The following is an 18,922-nucleotide window of genomic DNA, read 5'->3' on the forward strand; positions in this document are numbered from 1 at the left end:
TTACGTTCTGAGTTCAAATTCCGCCGAGGTCGACTTTGCCTTTCATCCTTTCGGGGTCGATAAATTAAGTACCACTTACGCACTGGGGTCGATATAATAGACTTAATCCGTTTGTCAGTCCTTGTTTGCCCCCTCTGTATTTAGCCCCTTGTGGGTAGTAAAGAAATAGGTATTTCGTCTGCCGCTACGTTCTGAGTTCAAATTCCGCCGAGGTCGACTTTGCCTTTCATGCTTTCGGGGTCGATAAATTAAGTACCAGTTGCGAACTTGGGCCGATCTAATCGATTGCACCCCCCCCCCCCACTTTCCCCAAAATTTCGGAGCAGGAGACTTTTCGATTTCAAAGAAATGGTATGTATTTTATCTTCCTCGAAAAGATGAAAAGCGAGGTCGACCTCAACCCGACGAACGAAACGCTGCTAAGCATTTTCCCCAGCGTTCAAACGATTCCGCCAGCTCACCGCTTTATGTTACAATTTTAATATAACTTTATATTAGAACTGTTCGTTCATTGGTATTATCGATAATGTTATCTTCCTCGTTATTTTCATATGTCTTTACTTTTATATATTTTATTTTCCAGCTGCTACGGTCCTCGATAAGTTATGCCGAAATCAAAACAAATCGTACACATCGAGTGGAAGATCATTAAGGCTGGATTTTGTTACGAATGACGAAATAAGTTACATGGGATTCACCGCCACTTATACCTTTTCAAGTAAATACAATTAATATTGTCCTCTTTTAAATCTGTTTCAAAAATGCTTCTCAAAACTGCTTTCTATCTTTTTTCCTTTTAAATCTATAAATAACATATATTGCTCGTGGTTCTTTGAAAATGGTAAAGTCAGCTTTACATGTTGAGTGGCCTGCTTTAGCCTTCATTGATGGGTAGCTCTTTTTATCTCTATCTTTTATTTTTTATCCTTTACATGGACTGCAGCCATAGACTGCTGGGGCATTTGCGTTGAAGGCTTGGTTAAACAGATCGTCTCCACTGCTTATTTTAATACCTGGCACTCATTCTATCGGTTCTCTTTCGCTGAAATGCTAAGTTAATAGGGGAAATAAACAAACCAACACCGGTTTGTCAAGCGGTGGGGGGAAGACACACACACACACACACACACATACATACACGACGGGCTTTAACACAAATTCAGCCTACCAAAGTATCGCGTATTGGGCCTGAACTGAAAACTATATGGTTGCAAAGCGAGGTTTTTAATCAAACGGCCATACATGTGCCTACACACACACACACACACACACACACAGAGAGAGAGAGAGAGAGAGAGAGAGAGAGAGAGAGATAGGTAGATAGATAGATGAACAGATGTGTTTGTATATTTAATGAAAGCCAGTTAGGTGAGAAATACAAGGTGAGAAAGACAGACCACCTGGCAAGTAGGGTATTCGATATGGGTGTGTTTCTTCCACAAACTCGACAGAATCCGCCGAGGATAACTGTATCGAAACTCATGGAATCCCTAGAGTGCAAGTAACAGCAGGATCTAAATATGTTGATACACCGTTCAATGAGACTCGTGAATGTATATTTTTGATGTTTTACAAGATAAGAACATCGTCTAACCACGTCCTATTTTTTTTCAAAACGTTGTTGTGTATATCGTTTCATATTATGTTTACCTTTTTAGATTGTCCTCTGCGATGTAGAAATGGCGGTGTCTGTGAAAATCATCGGTAAGTTAAACATTATATTTCCATTAGCAAACGCGGCGAACTGGCAGACAAGCTAACGCGTCGGGCGAAATGCTTTGTGATATTTCGTCCGCCGTTACGTTCTGAGTTCAAATTCCGCCGAGGTCTACTTTGCCTTTCATCCTTTCGGATTCGATAAATTAAGTACCAGTTACGCACTGGGGTCGATATAATCGACTTAATCCGTTTGTCTGTCCTTGTTTGTCCCCTCTGTGTTTAACCCCTTGTGGGTAGTAAAGAAATAGGTATTTCGTCTGCTGCTACGTTCTGAGTTCAAATTCCGCCGAGGTCGACTTTGCCTTTCATCCTTTCGGGGTCGATTAAATAAGTACCAGTTACGCACTGGGGGCGATGTAATCGACTTAATCTGTTTGTCTGTCCTTGTTTGTCCCCTCTGTGTGTAGCCCCTTGTGGGTGGTAAAGAAATAAGAAAACGTGAGCCGTCAAAAATGACGGCGGAGGTTTTACTAAACGTTGAAACAATTACATCTTGGCTTGTATGTACAAATATTCGATTTTCTAATTAGAGATTTTGTTTAAAAATGGACGTGATGAAAGTTAGTTATGAGAGTATGAAGATGTGAATAAAAATGACAAAATAACAGGAAAATAAGAAAATTATATTTATCACTCTCCAAATATTATATAGGTTTTGTTACTTTTAATATATACTATATGTTTTATTTATTATTTTATATTTTTTTATTTTCCACAATAAATTATCGACCTATTTGACAAACGTTGCATATGATTATATGATTATGTGTTCAAAAGTATCAATACATATATATATGATACGTGATAAACTATGATCTTAAGAAAAACCGGATGGTCATAGCTGAGATGCTTTTGATCATAGGCCTACCTGTTTAGTAATACCCACAGAGGTTAAACTACAATAATGATTAATAAAAAAAAACAGAAGCCAACGCGAGATCCTACACGTAGTCACTCGATATGCTCAAATTCTGCGTACATCTGTAACGCCTTTAAGTCATGGAAGAAATGGAGCTAAAAAATAACAACAGCAACAACAATTAATAGAAACTGAGGAGAATGTATTTTGGAAAGCTTCATACTAAAGTGAGATAAGGAGGAGGAGTGGCTATAATAGGCGTAGGAGTGGCTGTGTGGTAAGTAGCTTGCTTACGAACCACAAGGTTCCGGGTTCAGTCCCACTGCATGGCACCTTGGGCAAGTGTCTTCTACTATAACCTCGGGCCGACCAAAGCCTTGTGAATGGATTTGGTAGACAGAAACTGAAAGAAGCCAGTCGTATATATATATATGTGTGTGTGTGTGTGTTTGTGTGTCTGTGTTTGTCCCCTCAACATCGCTTGACAACTGATGCTGATGTGTTTACGTCCCCATAAATTAGCGATTCGGCAAAAGAGACCGATAGAATAAGTACTAGGCTTACAAAGAATAAGTCCTGGTGTCGATTTGTTCGACTAAAGGCGGTGCTCCAGCATGGCCGCAGTCAAATTACTGAAACAAGTAAAAGAGTGAAAAAAAATTGAGTAAGGAAAGTAATTTTTGAATTGGGTTTAACAAATAGATTCTTGTGGAGTGATAGATCCGTTTCAGAGTGTATGAAAAATATAGATATCGCTGAAATATTTACTCACGTGTGTGTGTGTGTGTGTGTGTACACACACACACACACACACACACACACACACACACATATATATATATATATATATATATATATATATACATATATATATATATACATATATATATATATTATATATATATATATATATATACATACATACATCTGTCTATACATACATATATATATCTATATAAATATGCACACTCACATGCACATATATATGAATATATGTGTATGCATGTATATATATATGTGTGTATATCTGTGTACGTACATATGTATGTATATCTGTATACGTATATATGTACGTATATCTGTATGTATATGTGTGCGTGTGTGTGTGTACATTTATGTATGCATGCATGTTTGTGTGTCATATATATATATATATATATATATATATATGTATGTATTAAGTGCTTCATCATGTCACCGTATACAGAAACAGGATTTGAAAAGCTGTTGTGCTGTGCAAAAATTGTTTTAAGTATACTTTATTATACGGGTAGCTTAATTAGTTCTTAAAACTAATATTCTTGACTCTTACCCTCTCTGTCTGCGTATGTGTTGTATATGTGTGAGTAAGTAAATTAGGTTTTAGTGACATGCAGCTGGTGAAAAAAAAACTGTGGCAATCACCCGGCAATAGACATACCAATTATAACAATAATAATTATTTCAAATTCTGACATATGGCCAGCAGTTTTAGCGCAAGGGGACAAGTCGATTACCTCGACCCCCAGTACTTGACTAGTACATTTTTTATGGACACTGGAAGATTATTTTTGTTTTTAACAACATTGACCTCGGCTGGACTTGAAATGCAGCAGAAATGCTGCAAGTTATTTCGTGCAAAATCTTCTGCCTGATCGCCTTTCTACAAGAGGCACAAACCCTAAAATTTGTGGGGAAGGGGCCTGGTCGATTACATCAACTCATCGATGAACTGGTACTTGATTTAGCAACCTCGGAAGGATGAAAGACAATGTCTACCTCGGCGGAATTTGAACTCAGAGAGTAAAGCCAGAAGAAACGCTGCGAAACATCTAGATCTAATGTGCTAACGATCCTACCAGCTTAACAACAATAATAATCGTTTCTACTATAGGCACAATGCCTGAAATTTTGGGGCGGGGGACTAGCCGATTTCATCGACCCCAGAGCGTAATTGGTACTTAAATCATTGACCCCGAAAGGACGAAAAGTAAAGTCGACCCCGGCAAATAATAATAATAATGCATTTTATCACAAGGACCCATACACGCAAACCAAAATGTACCATGGTATTATAGTAACCAAAACATGTTGATATACGAGGGCTGATCAATAAGTATCTGGAATGTTGCCATAGTAGCGAAGCTAAAGTAAGCAGAGTAAAGCCGTTTGGCACAGATTTACCTTGTACTCTGTGGTACATGCGCACTAAACTTTAATGTTTTGGCGCACTTTCGCTGTTTACAGCAGTACTTGAAAGGAATGTGTGTAGCGTGTGATCGTCGCATCGACCATGACATAGTTGAGCAGAGAATCTACATCAAATTTTGCCAAAAGCTTGGTGATACATGCTCAGAGACCTACGTAAAGTTTTCAAAAAGTCTTCATCGTTCTCGACACAGTCAAAGAGATCTTGTGTAACTGAAACGCGGGTGGCTTCTTGGTCAGCTGGAAGCAGTTTTGGCACAAACTTAGTAGACATGCGTCTCATACCCAATTCTGCAGTGGTAATGGACTGAACTGAACCGTAACTAATCTGCACATCCTCTGATAATTCACGGATGGTGATTCGACGATTTCCCCTCACAGCTGCACGCACATCTGCGATGTTCTCAGTTCTGCTGATGCGGACATTTTTCGGCCATCTTGGAAACGACTGTACACTTGTATGCGTACACTTGTGTGCGACTCATCCACTCCTCTCCATACACTTTCTGCAACTTTGCGTAGGCTTCTGAGCGGGTATCGCCTTGACAACTTTTTCTGTCATGGTCAATGCGACAATCACACGTTACACACATTACTTCCAAGCACTGCTGTAAATAGGGAAAGTGAGCTAGAATGTTAAAACTAAGTGTTCATGCACAGCAAAGATCAAGGTTAATCTGTGCCAAGCGGTATCTCTTTGCGTGCTTTAGCTTCGTTACTATGGCAACAGTCCGGATACTTATTGATCAGCCTCCTATATATATGTAATGTGTGTGTGTGTGTGTGTGTGCGCGCGCGTGCGCAAAGGGCATATGAGGCAGAAACGTAAATCATATTAAAACAAGCTTAGAATTTAGTACGGCAAAAAAGATAAGGTTAACCTGGCTGTGTGGTAAGTAGTTTGCTTACCAACCTCATCGTTCCGCGTTCAGTCCCACGGCGTGGCACCTTGGGCAAATGTCTTCTACTATAGGCACGGGTCAACCAAAGCCTTGTGAGTGGATTTGGTAGACGGAAACTGAAAGAAGCCCGTCGTATATATGTATATATATGTGTGTGTGTATGTTTGTGTGTCTGTGTTTGTCTCCCCAACAATCGCTTGACAACCGATGCTGGTGTTTTACGTCCCCGTAACTTAGCGGTTCGGCAAAAGAGACCGATAGAATAAGTACTAGGCTTCCAAAGAATAAGTCCTGGTGCCGATTTGCTCGACGAAAGGCAGTGCCCTAGCATGGCCGCAGTCAAATGACAGAAACAAGTCAAAGAGTAAAAGAGTACCCATGTAGTATGAATGGAGCACTTCACAGTTCCGACGATGACGTTCTGCTCGGATTATCTTCATCAAATTCCTTCAAATTTGTCCATGAATATCACTGAGATGGTCTAAGACACTGTGCTTCTCACATTCTGTAAAAAATGGTTCGCTTGATGTTTGTAAGCCTGATGTGTGGCTTTAACCAGCAGTCTATCACTTCGGTCTTCTATATAACCACCCCGCTCTGATCATTTTCCGCAGTCAGAGCGGTATATTTTTCGTTCTTCTTCAAGATTTTCTAAATATGTCAAAATATTTCGTCTAACTGGAGTGAAGGTTGGGCAATACCGTGCTGATGACGTCTATTGAGACAGAGGCACGCGTCTAGAGTTGTTCCCTTGTCTCCAGACACGAAACAAACGAAACAGGCCCAGTTTTTACGAATGGTATATTAATTCCGAAGAATCGCTAACTGCCTAAGGTTATCCCTCTTTCTCATTTAGAGTAAGTTGCTCGCCACCTTAATAACAACGGCGGCGCGGGCAGCAGCAGCAGCAGCAGCAGCAGCAGCAACAGCAACAACAACAACAACAACAACAATCTCTCCCATCATAGGCACTAGGGCTGAAATTTTGCGGGAGGGAGCAAGTGGATTGCATCGACCCCAAAAACTTAATCGGTACTTATTTTATCGGCCCCCGAAAGGATGGAAAATAGAGTCGACCTCGGCGGAATTTGAACCCAGAATAATAATAATAATAATAATGATAATAATTTTTCGTATATTTTACCCCAGTGTCATTTTAATGGCATGCACTGCTCTCTCGCTCAATAATGATAATAATAATAATAATAATAATAATAATAATAATAATAATAATCATATATATTATTGTTGTTTCGTGCGCACGGTTCTTCAAGAATGTTCTCTGCTCTTTCGTATATGTTTTGGCGCTTCTGTCATTGCTACATTATGAGTAACAGATAAATGGTAGATTTAATAAAATCAATTACCGCACCCATCAGAAATATGATACTTCGATTTGTGCAAACAAACAACTTCGTAGTCTTCTTCCGCTCAATAGTGGAATACAAAAGCCGGAAATATTAGACGTTCTACTCGTTGAGGCAACTGAAGTGATTCAAAATTTAGAGTTGCCAACATGTATTCTCACTATATTCTACCACATTAAATCTTATGCTGTAATATTAAATTTACTTCTGTAGCAAACGGCCCTGGAAAGACAACTAACAGGTTTTATCATTTTATCATTTTGTCGATTTCAGCTGTATATGTCCTCACGGCTTCCAAGGGAGACAGTGTGACTTACCTGTGGGGTGTAATGAAGAACCCTGTAAAAATGGTGCAACGTGTAGAGAAAGAAAAATTGGTTACATTTGTCTATGTCCGGAGGGTTACACTGGATATAATTGTGAGAAGGTGAGACATTTCTTTTACTATCTATAAAGATAATTCTCTCTCTCTCACACACACAGCGTGTTACTCTCTGTATTTTATTGGATGGATTTATCTCTCTTGGTTACAACAGCGTCACCTTGAGAACATACTCTGCCACTGCTGGCAATAACAAATATTTTAATGTTAGCATATCTTTATTGCAAATGGAAATTTCGTTTTATTTAATTTCATTTAAATTAAATATTTTCATTTTGTAAACTATTACTTTCATTTGTATTCAATCACCATCGTTTGTTCGTTAGCCAAAGTGAACTAGATCCTTACATAAGATGTTTAAAAAAAGAGAGTAAAATTGTTTGTAAAAAAAGTGGGGGAAAAAGAGTAAACAAAACGATGCTAATAGTGAAAAAAAAAACAAGGAAAAAAGAAAAAAGATTACAAACTGAAAGTAAGAACGTTCAAATGGTACTGCATCTGCGTGGGGCGCATGCAGCCATTTCATCACCATTGATTTCATTATACATTTTTGCATTTTTCATTCGTTTTATGTTTTTGCCCCCACTGTGGTGTTCTGTCTGTCCTTGTTTTGTCCCCTCTGTGTTAATGGCTTGGGTGCCAAATAAAGAAAAGCATTCTATTATTAACATGCGCAAAACAGGTATGACATACAAATGATAGTTTTCGAATTTTCAACCAGTTTTGCTCGGTACTGATCATATAATTTAAAAAAAAATTCTACTTCAGCTCAAGTATGTGGTGGAAATTGAAGGCAAAAGCTATGTTAAAAGATTGGGAAATATTGTGTATACATGTCGCTTGAATGGAAAGATACCGGATAAAGTTTTCTGGTAAGTTTATAGAGATTATCTTTTATCTTTCACTTGTTTCAGTCATTGAACTACGGCCATGCTAGGGCACCATCTTGAAGCTTTTTTTTAAAGTTGAACAGATCAACCTCAGTACTTATATTTTAAGAGTCTGATACTTATTCTAATGGTCTCTTTTACCGAACTGCTAATGTTACGGGAACGTAAACAAACCAACACTAATTATCAAGTAGTGAGGTGCACAAACACAAACACACGCATACACACATGTATGAACACACACACACACACATAACATCCTTATCATCATCATCGTTTAGCGTCCGTTTTCCATGTTGGCATGGATTAGATGGTTCGATTGGAATTGGTAAGCCGGAAAGCTGTACCAGGTTCCAGTGTAGTTTGGTTTGATTCCTACGGCTGGATGTCCTTCCTAACGCCAACCAGTTCAGGAATGTAGTGAGTGACTTTTATGTGTCACCGGCACGTGTCCCTTTTACATGTCACCAGCACTGACCACGACTACGATCTCACTTGGCTTGACCTGTCTTCTCAAGCACAGCAAATCACCAACTCATTGAGACTCGATGTCCGAAGATCATGTTTCACCACCTCGTCCAACATCTTCGACAGGTTCTCTCCGCGGTTACGCATCGGTACTCCTTTGCGCAGCAGCCCTTGTTCATATGCACCACATAACCATCCCAGCGCAGTCTTCTCTCTTGTACACTACATCTGATGCCTCTTATACCCAGTTTTTCTCTCAACACACTTTCACTCTGTCGTACGTTCACACTGACATCTAGTGAAGCATACCAGCTTCATTTCTTTCAAGCCTTCGCATGCCATCTGCAGTCACAGCCCAGGTTTCACTGCTATGTCGCATGATTGTCCCTACGCAGGAATCATACAATCTGCCTTTCACTCCGAGACAGAGGCCTTTGTTACCAACAAAAGTAGGTCTTTGAATTCTGCCCAGCTTACTCTTATTCTAGCAGCTATGCTCTCAGAGCATTCATCTCAACATATATATTATTTGTTCCTTCTTGAGCCATCCCTGGCTCATAAGGGCCGGTTTCCCGGTTTCCTTGGCGTATAGGTTCCCCACCTGGACGGGACGCCGGTCCGTCGCAGGTGAGCTGCAAGATGCAGGAGGAAAGAGTGAGAGTAATTTGTGGCGAAAGAATCAACAGAAGTTCGCTATCACCTTCTGATCACGTGGAGCTTAGGTGTTTCGCTCATAAACACAACACACACATCACCCGGTCTGAGATTCCAACCCGCGATCCCTCGACCGCGAGTCCGCTGCTCTAACCACTAGGTCATGTGCCTCCACACACACACACACACACACACACACACACACACCACACACACACACATATATATATATATATGGCGATGTATAATATGTAAAAATGTTCATTTTCAGCTACTTATAATGCATTCACCTTCTTTAAAATATTGTGCTAATTTTATTATGAAACTGATTTGGTACCCCGAGTTTGGGTATTGAGTTCTTTAGAAAATCGTAAAAAAATGGAGCTATATCACAGTAGAGTTAATCATAGCACGGTGAATTGATTTTATTATCATCATAGAGATCCAAGATGAACTGAGCCAATGAGGCGAGCCTTAATGTCGTCACGCAGCCTACTTGAGATTACAGTCAAACGAATTCAAATCTCAAAGCATATTTCGTTTGCAAGTTTTCTCTCGGACTTGATCTGGCACAATTTTCTAAAATGCCTTGAATCTAATTGCTGTTTACCCAAAGGTTACCCAAATATATCCCACCCATAACTCTTTTGTCTTTACATATAGGTAATGTTTTCTAACTACATCACTCAGGGTGTCCTTCTTAACCGCCCAACAAAACCCCACTCAGATTACACCCTACCTCCTATAAAAATAAAAGGAACGAGCACGTTAGATAATAGAACCCTAGGTACACAATATTTGAAATAAAAGATGACATGATTGCCACCAGAATGGCTAAGATAATATATCTGCTCAATCAAGGTTACCTAAGTTTTAAATAGCATAAAAACCCGCAGTTCAGATCAGTGCTATAAGAAAGAAGGCAAATTCGTATTGACCGGAACCTGTGATACGGTTTCAGTTCTCGATCGTCGTTATCCTTTCTTTACATAACAATTGGTCTTAGGAAAATAAAACTTTCTTATTTTGGCACAAGGTCGGAAATTTTGAGGAGAGGGGCTGCCGATAACATCGACTTGACTCGTACTTTATTTTATGAAATCCTGCCGAGGTTAACTTTGCCTGTCATCCTTTCAGATGACAGTCAATATTGATCTCGGCAGAATTCGACCTCAGAACATAAAGAACCAAAAGAAATGTTGCTAAGCATTTTGTTCGACGCGATGACAGCTTTACCTGCTCGCCACGTTTACTGGTTTAAAATTTTAGCACGAAGTCAAGAATTTTAGGGAGAGAGGTCAAGTTGATTTCAATCAGTTCGAGCATCAGACTGGGATTTTTTTTTTTTTTTGTCGATTTCGACGGAATTTGATCTCAGGAAGCAAAGAGCTGAAAGAACTGCCGCTAAACATTTTGTACGACGCGCTAACGATTCTTTCAGCTGGTTGCCTTAAGTCTTGTAAAAACAACCAATGTCACAATCTGTCATATATAGTTCCTTATTAATGTGAAGAGCAGTAAATTCTTTTCTGCTCTAGGCACAGGGCCCGAAATTTGGGGGGAGGGGTCCAACCGATTAGATCGACCTCAGTACGCAACTGGTACTTAATATATCGACCCGAAAGGATGAAAGGCAAAGACGACCTCAGCGGAATTTGAACTCAGAACGTAGCGGCAGACGAAATACCTATTTCTTTACTACCCACAAGGAGCTAAACATGGGGAGAACAAACAAGGACAGACAAACGGATTAAGTCGATTATATCGACCCCAGTACGTAACTGATACTTATTTAATCAACCCCGAAAGATGAAAGGCAAAGTCGACCTCGGCGGAATTTGAACTCAGAACGTAACGGCAGACGAAATACGGCTACGCATTTCGCCCGGCGTGCTAACGATTCTGCCAGCTCGCCGCCTGTGAAGATTGGTAAATTAATGGAAGTATCTGGGTTATCAGCTCACAGATCAGCGATTGAAATCGGCTTCTCGTAATTTTTTTATTTCTGTGTTTTCGTGCAGTACACTTTATTCTACGTTACCTGGCTTCACGTAGATGTCATAAACACGAGGGGACGCTGAAAAGTTCTTGGCTTTGGGTAAAAGAAAATACAGGAACATCAGTTAATTATGATTTTATTGAAAATATTCCTCTCGCAGATTCACGCGCTTATTGAAGCGGTCCTTCAGTTTTTTATAAGCCATGTAATAGAACTCGAAAGTTTGGGCCTCCAACCAAGCCTTTCACGACACCCCCCCCTAAAGCCAGTTACTTTTCAGCATCCCTTCGTTCGTATGTACAAAGTATCACCTAAAAATGTTCTGCTTTAGACCAGGATAAAGACCATAGGAGGATGCAGTCTAATGAAACATTAGATTTGCAACCTGGTTTTCATGTGTGTGTCTTTCAGCCTATTTCCTGTTTTCACCCATCACTTGTATTCATGTTAGGTTTCGAAACGGAGATCTACTTCAAGGAAATGTAAACGAACGAATAGAAGCCACAGATGTCTTATACATAGAACGAGTGACGGAGTTAGACGAAGCACAATACATGTGTGTTGTATACAAAGATTTAATGGCGTACTTCGATACAAAAAACCTCACTATTGAGCCTACATGTCACTTACGTAAGTAACAGAACGATTTTATCTATTCACTTATATCTTACTAGCACTATACCCGGCAACGCCGGGTCATAGTGCTAGTGCATGCATATACAACTGCGTGCATGCGCACATACACGCGAGTACTGTCCAAATCTCCGACCAATCACATACAGCTAGCTGGCATTCAATTGGCGTATCAAGTTTCAGGCATTTTGATTGGGTTTTGGATAGAAAATTCACAAAAATGTCACTTCTATTGATTTTTTAATGGCGTTGCGGAGTGACTGGGGAAATGTAAAGATGTGCACGACCACCCTTGGACGGTTTTGAATGACCATAGAAAGTAGATTTGTATAAAGGATACACACACAGACAAACATTTTGCCGTTTATATATATAGAGATATTACTTTTTAAGGACTAAGAGGGCTTGTGATAATATTAAGCATGTTCCTTTCCGTGTCAGTCGTGTACAGACAAATAATAAGAAATTAAGATGACAAAGGAAGAAACAGTTATGTTATGGGCTTCATTCTGTTTCCGCTATAAGATGCAATGTTCTCATACTCGAGTTCTTGAGTATCACTCTATAGCCTCATGGGAATTTCAAACATGATGGCACTTCATATTTGAAGCTCGGAAACTCTATGGTAATATCCAAGCGCTCAACTATGAGTGCATTGCTTATAACAGAAACACACGTAAGCTAATGCAGTTCATAACAATTGCGTATTCCTTTGAGTGATCGCCACTGATGATCTTTAATTCCAAGCGAAACTAGTTTGTTCATGTTGTGACATCGCACGCTGTGGGTCGGTTATCTTCCCTGTCAGTACATAATCAATGTGCTTTTTGTGGCTATAAGGGTCTTTGACTCTTGTTTCTAGCAATGTAGGTGCTGTACTGCTCCTCAGTCACGATTAGTGACAATTGAATCTTTTCTTTTCAGTTATATAATCTTATGTGTATTTGATTTGCAGAAACGACACAACCTGTCAATAGAAGTGTAATACATAGTGGTAACGTAGCTTTGAGATGTCCTGTAATCGCTACTAAAGGAGTTCGGTTTACTTGGCAAAAGGATGGACATCCATTGAAGATGAACAAACGAAGATACGTAAGTGATATTCATTTTTCATGCTTGCTTACTCAATGTTGCTTTTTATTAGTAAGGCATCTTATCTCATGATAACAAAAAGTTTGTTTCATAAACACATGATTCCGGATTCAATCCCATTGCGCGGCACCGTGGGCAAGTGTCTTCTGCTACAGCACCAGGCCGACCAAAGCCTTGTGAGAGGATTTGGTAGACGGAAACTGAAAGAAGCACGTCGCGCGCGCGATGTAGTGACAGATACTTCGAAGTCACTGTTAAGACTATTCTGGTTAAAGACTCTACAAAAAGATGTGAAATTGTTCATATACTGAACATAAAAACAAAAATTTACGTGTATATATATTTTCATATAAATACAGTGTACATTTAAACACTTAAGAGATATCCGTCATAGGATTCCTTGCACGCTAGAAGGAACAGCTAAAGTCCAAACCACTTTAGCTGTTCTTTCTAGCGTGCAAGGAATCCTATGACAGATACCTCTTATGTGTTTAAATGTACACTGTATTTATATGAATAATATATAGTCTATTGACTAATTTTTCTACACGCTAGGCCACACGTAGTAAAAATTTCTAAAATCTTTATTACCCTGATATTATTAATTATATATATATATATATATATATATATATATATATATATATATATATATATATCCTGTATAAAATAGACCTGTCTGTGTGTGTGTGTTCGCTTTTCACTCGAAAACGGCTGCGCGAATTGCTTCCATACTCGGGATGCATAAATAATTTGACCTTGAATACCAGTTAAGCTCTTCAGCTTATTTTATTATTAAAAATGAACAATATTGCTTTATATATGATTCATTTTTTAAAAAAAGGTTTCGCATTGTCAACTTCTGGTATCGAGGTAGCAACGGCGAATTTTTCCATTTTCCTGTATTTCAAGTTTTAATTCGCTATTTGCAAACAACTACGATAAATTACTGAAAGAAATATATTTACTAAGTCGACAAATTTCGCTTGAATCTGCTCACTTCGTTAATTTCCGTTAAATGGTTTTACTAATGTACTTTTTGTGCGCCGTGTTCAACTCAATGTATTTGTTGTCAGTCACACACGCACATGCGTGTTTTTCTATGTACGTTTGTCTAGAGAAAGAAGGGGTGTGTTGTCATGCATAGGTACATAGATAAATGCGTATATCTTTTTTGTATGTATGTGTGTGTGTGTGTGTGAGAGAGAGGGGGGAGAGAGTGATGTCTGAGTGGCACTCTCTCTCGCACACACACGCACACATACATACAAAAAGATGTATGCATATTTATGTATGCATGCATACATGACAACACACCCCTTCACTCGCTCTCTCTCTCTCACACACACACACACGTCCATTTCATCTGATGTTTGATACTGTGTGTGTGTGTGTGTGTGTGTGTGTGTGTGTGTGTGTGTGCGCGTGCGTGCGTGCGTGCGTGCGTGCATGCAGCGTTCCACAATCGTAATTTATTTCAATCACTGTTGTGAAAGATATTCACGTAACTCATTTTTCTATTTAATCCCCCATTTTAATTTTCAAAAAAGTTTCCGAAGATGTAAATGATCAGTATTCAATAGCGAAGCAAAGACGAGTACAGGTAGCCAGACTCAATGCTGACTTCTGCAACTCTGTTAACTCTATTAAGTATGTTAGCAAATATATAAACAAAAGTTTGGATGCTGCAACATAAACTCTTATGCCGAATGGCAGTCAGCAGATAAATAAAAAATGACGAAGTTGCACAGTATGACAGAGGAAGACACATCAGTACCAATGAGGCTTTTGGCGCATCTTCAATTTTCTCGTTCATGAGAGGCAGCCAGCCTTCATTCATCTGAGTGTCCATCTAGCTAGAGAATGGCCACAGGGTTATCTTTACAAAACAAACAGCCTTGCAATAAGCACGTTCTCCAAAAGAAACTACCCTTACTGCCTTTTTTTAAGCTGTGTCAAGTAGATGAAGATGCAAGAAAACTCCATTGCCCACAATTACTCAAGTATTACTCCTGGCGAAACAATAAATGGCACAAAAGGAAACGTGAGGTTGATGCTCTTGCAAGAGTTTACAGTGTCCACCCAAGCTAAGCAGAATACTACTACTAACGGCCTCGTTAGCATGAAGTATCTGGTCCCAAAACATTCCAAGATTTGAGGAGGGTAAATGGTCATTTGTGTGAAACTTATAGGGAAGCATGCTATCGACAAGGTTTTTTAAGAAAATGATGAGCATTGGGACCTTGCATTGACTGAAGCATCAGTATCAGATTCTCCAAGGAAACTCCGTGACCTTTTTGCAATTATACAGAACATGTTTCAACTTGGCAGTCTCCTACAGCTTTTGATGAAACATCGTGAGGACCTGGCTGATGACTTAAAGTATGCAGTTCAACAGGAAAATCCAGATATCAATAATCAGTTTTCCGAAACAATTTTTAATGAAGCACTGATTGAAACTGAGGATCAAGTTTTAGCCATGGAAGGCAAAAATTTGCTGAGTCTGGCTCTGGAGTGCTAAAAACAAACTTTCAAATTAATGATTTGACTTCAAGAAACAGTAAGAGAGACAACTTATGACATCAGAGTTGGCTGCATTTGTTAATGAACATGAACCTAAATTTCTTCCAGAATAACGTTGTGCATATAAAATTATTTCGTCAGTCAGAGAAAAAGTGAAGGAATTTTCTTCCTTGAGGCTCCTGGTGGCACAGGTAAATCATTTCTAACAACGTTGCTTTTCTCCAAGATAAGGCAACAAAAAAGAATTAGAGTTGCTGTAGCATCGTCTGGCGTTGCTGCCACCAGTCTTCCAGGAGGACGGACAGCTCATTCTGCTTTTAAATAAAAAAAATAAAAAATAAAACTACTGAATAATAATAATAATAATAATAATAATAAATCTTTCTACTATAGGCACAAGGTTTAAAATTTTTGAGGAGGGACTATTCGATTAGATCGACCCCAGTGTTCATCTGGTATTTATTTTATCGATCCCGTAATGATGAAAGGCAAAGTTGACCTCAACGGAATTTGAATTTATGACGTTTAACCGTTCACCATGGAAAATATAAACAGAAACTTGTATTCTGAGTCATGCCCTACCCGAAAATGGGAGTTTTGTCGTCTACGTTGATGTGTGACCCCGAGCAACTTTGAAGTCGCGCCGAATAAATCAACCCCAGTACATTTTGTGTTGTTTTTTTTTTATTTTTTAGCATGGTACTTATTTTATCGGTGTCTTTTTACTGAAGTGCTAAGTTGCGGGGATAAACAAACCAACACTGGTTGTCAAGCGGAGATAGGGGACAGACACAAATACAAAGACACATAGATATATTCGACTGGCTTCTTTTAGTTTCCGCCTACCACATCCACTTACAAGTCTTTAGTCGACCCGGGGTTATTGTAGAAGTCACTTGCCCATGATATATATATTGTTTTTTAATTATAGGCGCAGGCATGGTTTAGTGGTAGAAAGCTTGCTTCCGAACCATATCGTCTTGGGTTCAGTCCCATAGGCAAGTAAGTTCTACAATAACCCAGGGTCAACCAAAGCTTTGTGAGTGGATACGATAGGCGGAAACTATATTGTGGTGAATTTGGAATAGAATTATGGAACATTATCTTTGAGGTTGGAGGAATGGTACAATCAGTTTAGCGACACTGAAAATACCTCATAATATTTGGTTAAGTCCTTTATGTTTTGAGTTCAAATCAAGCTGAAGACGAATTTAATTTTCATCATAAAATGAAGAACTGTCAAGAACTTCGTAACAAATTTATGCAGTTCTGTTTAATACCAGGAATCAATATAATTGATTGTATTTTGAGAATTTTTATCTTAATCTTTTCTTTTTTTTTTAATATTTTCATTAACAGATTTATTCAAATTCTCTAATCTTCAAAGACGTAGAAGAAGTTGATAATGGAACGTACAAATGTTTAGCTGTCGGCCCAACAGAGTGTTCTGCGGCGGCTGAGATGTCACTAACTGTCAATTTCAAGCGTAACCCTAATAAAGGTAAAGACTCATAAATCAATATTACAACGTGAAATTTTGTATGTCGCTGTATGACACTCATGCTGATTGACACACTAATTGATTGATTGACGGACTAACATCAAACGAACTGAGTGACAGGTGTGCGCGAGTATGTGAATGTGTGTGTGTGTGTGTGTGTGTGATTCTTTCTTTCCCCAAACCATTCCCGAACAGGGTTTAACATGATAGACTAGAATCTTTTAATGATATTTTCCCACTTAACTGGACTCTCGGAATATTATATACTAAGAATAAACATTAGAAATATTATTTCGCTTACATAGTATTATATATTTTTTTCCAGTTTGTGGTAAAAACAGCATTACGAAAAACTCAGAAAACATAGAGGCAAAAATCAAGAGTGGATACCCGGCTGCACGAGGTTCTGCACCTTGGTTTGTGCTCTTCGTTAGATCAGCTACGGTAAGAGAGAAAATAAAAAAATTATATTCATTTTCTTATATTTTTGGTTTATCATGTTAAAAGAACAAGTATTTGGAATTCGGAATATCGAAAAAGAATTAGGGTTAAGGGAACCATTTGAATGTTAGGGAAAGTATCTTTCCTCCTTCTGAGATCCATCCATCTTCCCCGCTCACTTATCCTTGAGAAGTCTTGGAGGTAGAGTCTTCAGAACTTCCTCCATGAGGTCATATGCGAAGCAGCCGTCATTAAACTTGCCTGGCGGATTCTTAAACATGACCAACTGAAGCTAAGAACATTATCCAACCAACTCTTTCTTGGTCAATCTCTGGGTCTCTACCGATTGACCTGGCTTCAAGAATTCGTTTTGTGAATCTTTTCTGTGACATGCCGATTCCTTGTCCGTAGTACCGCAACCGTGACTTCTCAATGCAGAAAAGTAGCGGCGGCTAATTACGAAGTTATAGGCACTCCCCGTATTATGTTAGCATTGTGTTCATGAAAACTCCGCCAGGTTCCTGCTTAATAATAATAATAATAATAATAATAATAATAATAATAATAATAATAATAATAATAATAATAATCCTTGCCACAAGGCCTCAAATTGGGCGGGACTAGTCGATTACATCGATTCCAGTGTTTCACTGGTACTCAATTTATCGACCCCGAAGGGATGAAATACTGTGAAAGCGAAATACTGCCACGCAATTCGCAGCGGGATAACGATTCTGCCAGCTCGCCACCTTCTTAATAATAATAATGATAAAAATAACAACAACAAAACCATGAGTACTCAGAGAACGCAAACCTCTGCCAAGGCAACACCAACGTTCTCTTAACGTTTAGCCAGAGATGATTTTTAAAATGAGAATATCTTAAATAAACTCGACTGCTCTCACAAACGAGAATACTAAAAATGAACCCGACCGCTCTCAAAAATTAAGTAAAAAAAAAAAACAGGAAAAATAATCTAGAATCCTTGTCCGGTACCAGATCGATCCTAAAATCTAATCAGTTCGTGCCAGTCACGAGACCAAACAGCCCTGAAAGTTTCATCTAAATCCATCCATGGTTCTTGAGATATCGTGTCCATGGACAAATTAACAAACACGACTGAAAACAATACCTCCACCTTTGCTAAGGCGGAGGTAATAATAATAATAATAATAATAATAATAATAATATAATAATAATAATAATAATAATGACTATTATTATTATTGTTATTAAGCGGGAAGCTGGCGGAGTTTTCACAAATCAATGCTAACATAATATGGAGAGTGCCTAATATATTAACAA

At 38.8% G+C, this 18,922-nt stretch overlaps 1 protein-coding gene across 2 annotated transcripts in view; it reads left to right on the forward strand.

Annotated features, from left to right (window-relative positions):
* LOC115209608 (mannan-binding lectin serine protease 1-like) overlaps positions 1–18,922 on the forward strand; it is a 159,370-nt gene that overhangs the window by 128,944 nt on the left and 11,504 nt on the right. For both annotated transcript variants that reach the window (XM_029778048.2, XM_036501048.1), the window contains exons 8-15: positions 584–718; positions 1,659–1,704; positions 7,308–7,461; positions 8,185–8,288; positions 11,879–12,057; positions 13,016–13,152; positions 17,035–17,176; positions 17,502–17,620. In XM_029778048.2, the coding sequence (XP_029633908.1) occupies positions 584–718; positions 1,659–1,704; positions 7,308–7,461; positions 8,185–8,288; positions 11,879–12,057; positions 13,016–13,152; positions 17,035–17,176; positions 17,502–17,620 (1,016 nt within the window). The remainder of the gene's footprint in view (positions 1–583; positions 719–1,658; positions 1,705–7,307; positions 7,462–8,184; positions 8,289–11,878; positions 12,058–13,015; positions 13,153–17,034; positions 17,177–17,501; positions 17,621–18,922) is intronic.

This window comes from Octopus sinensis, linkage group LG3 (assembly GCF_006345805.1).
Source record: "Octopus sinensis linkage group LG3, ASM634580v1, whole genome shotgun sequence".
NCBI classification, from domain to species: Eukaryota; Metazoa; Mollusca; class Cephalopoda; order Octopoda; family Octopodidae; genus Octopus; species Octopus sinensis.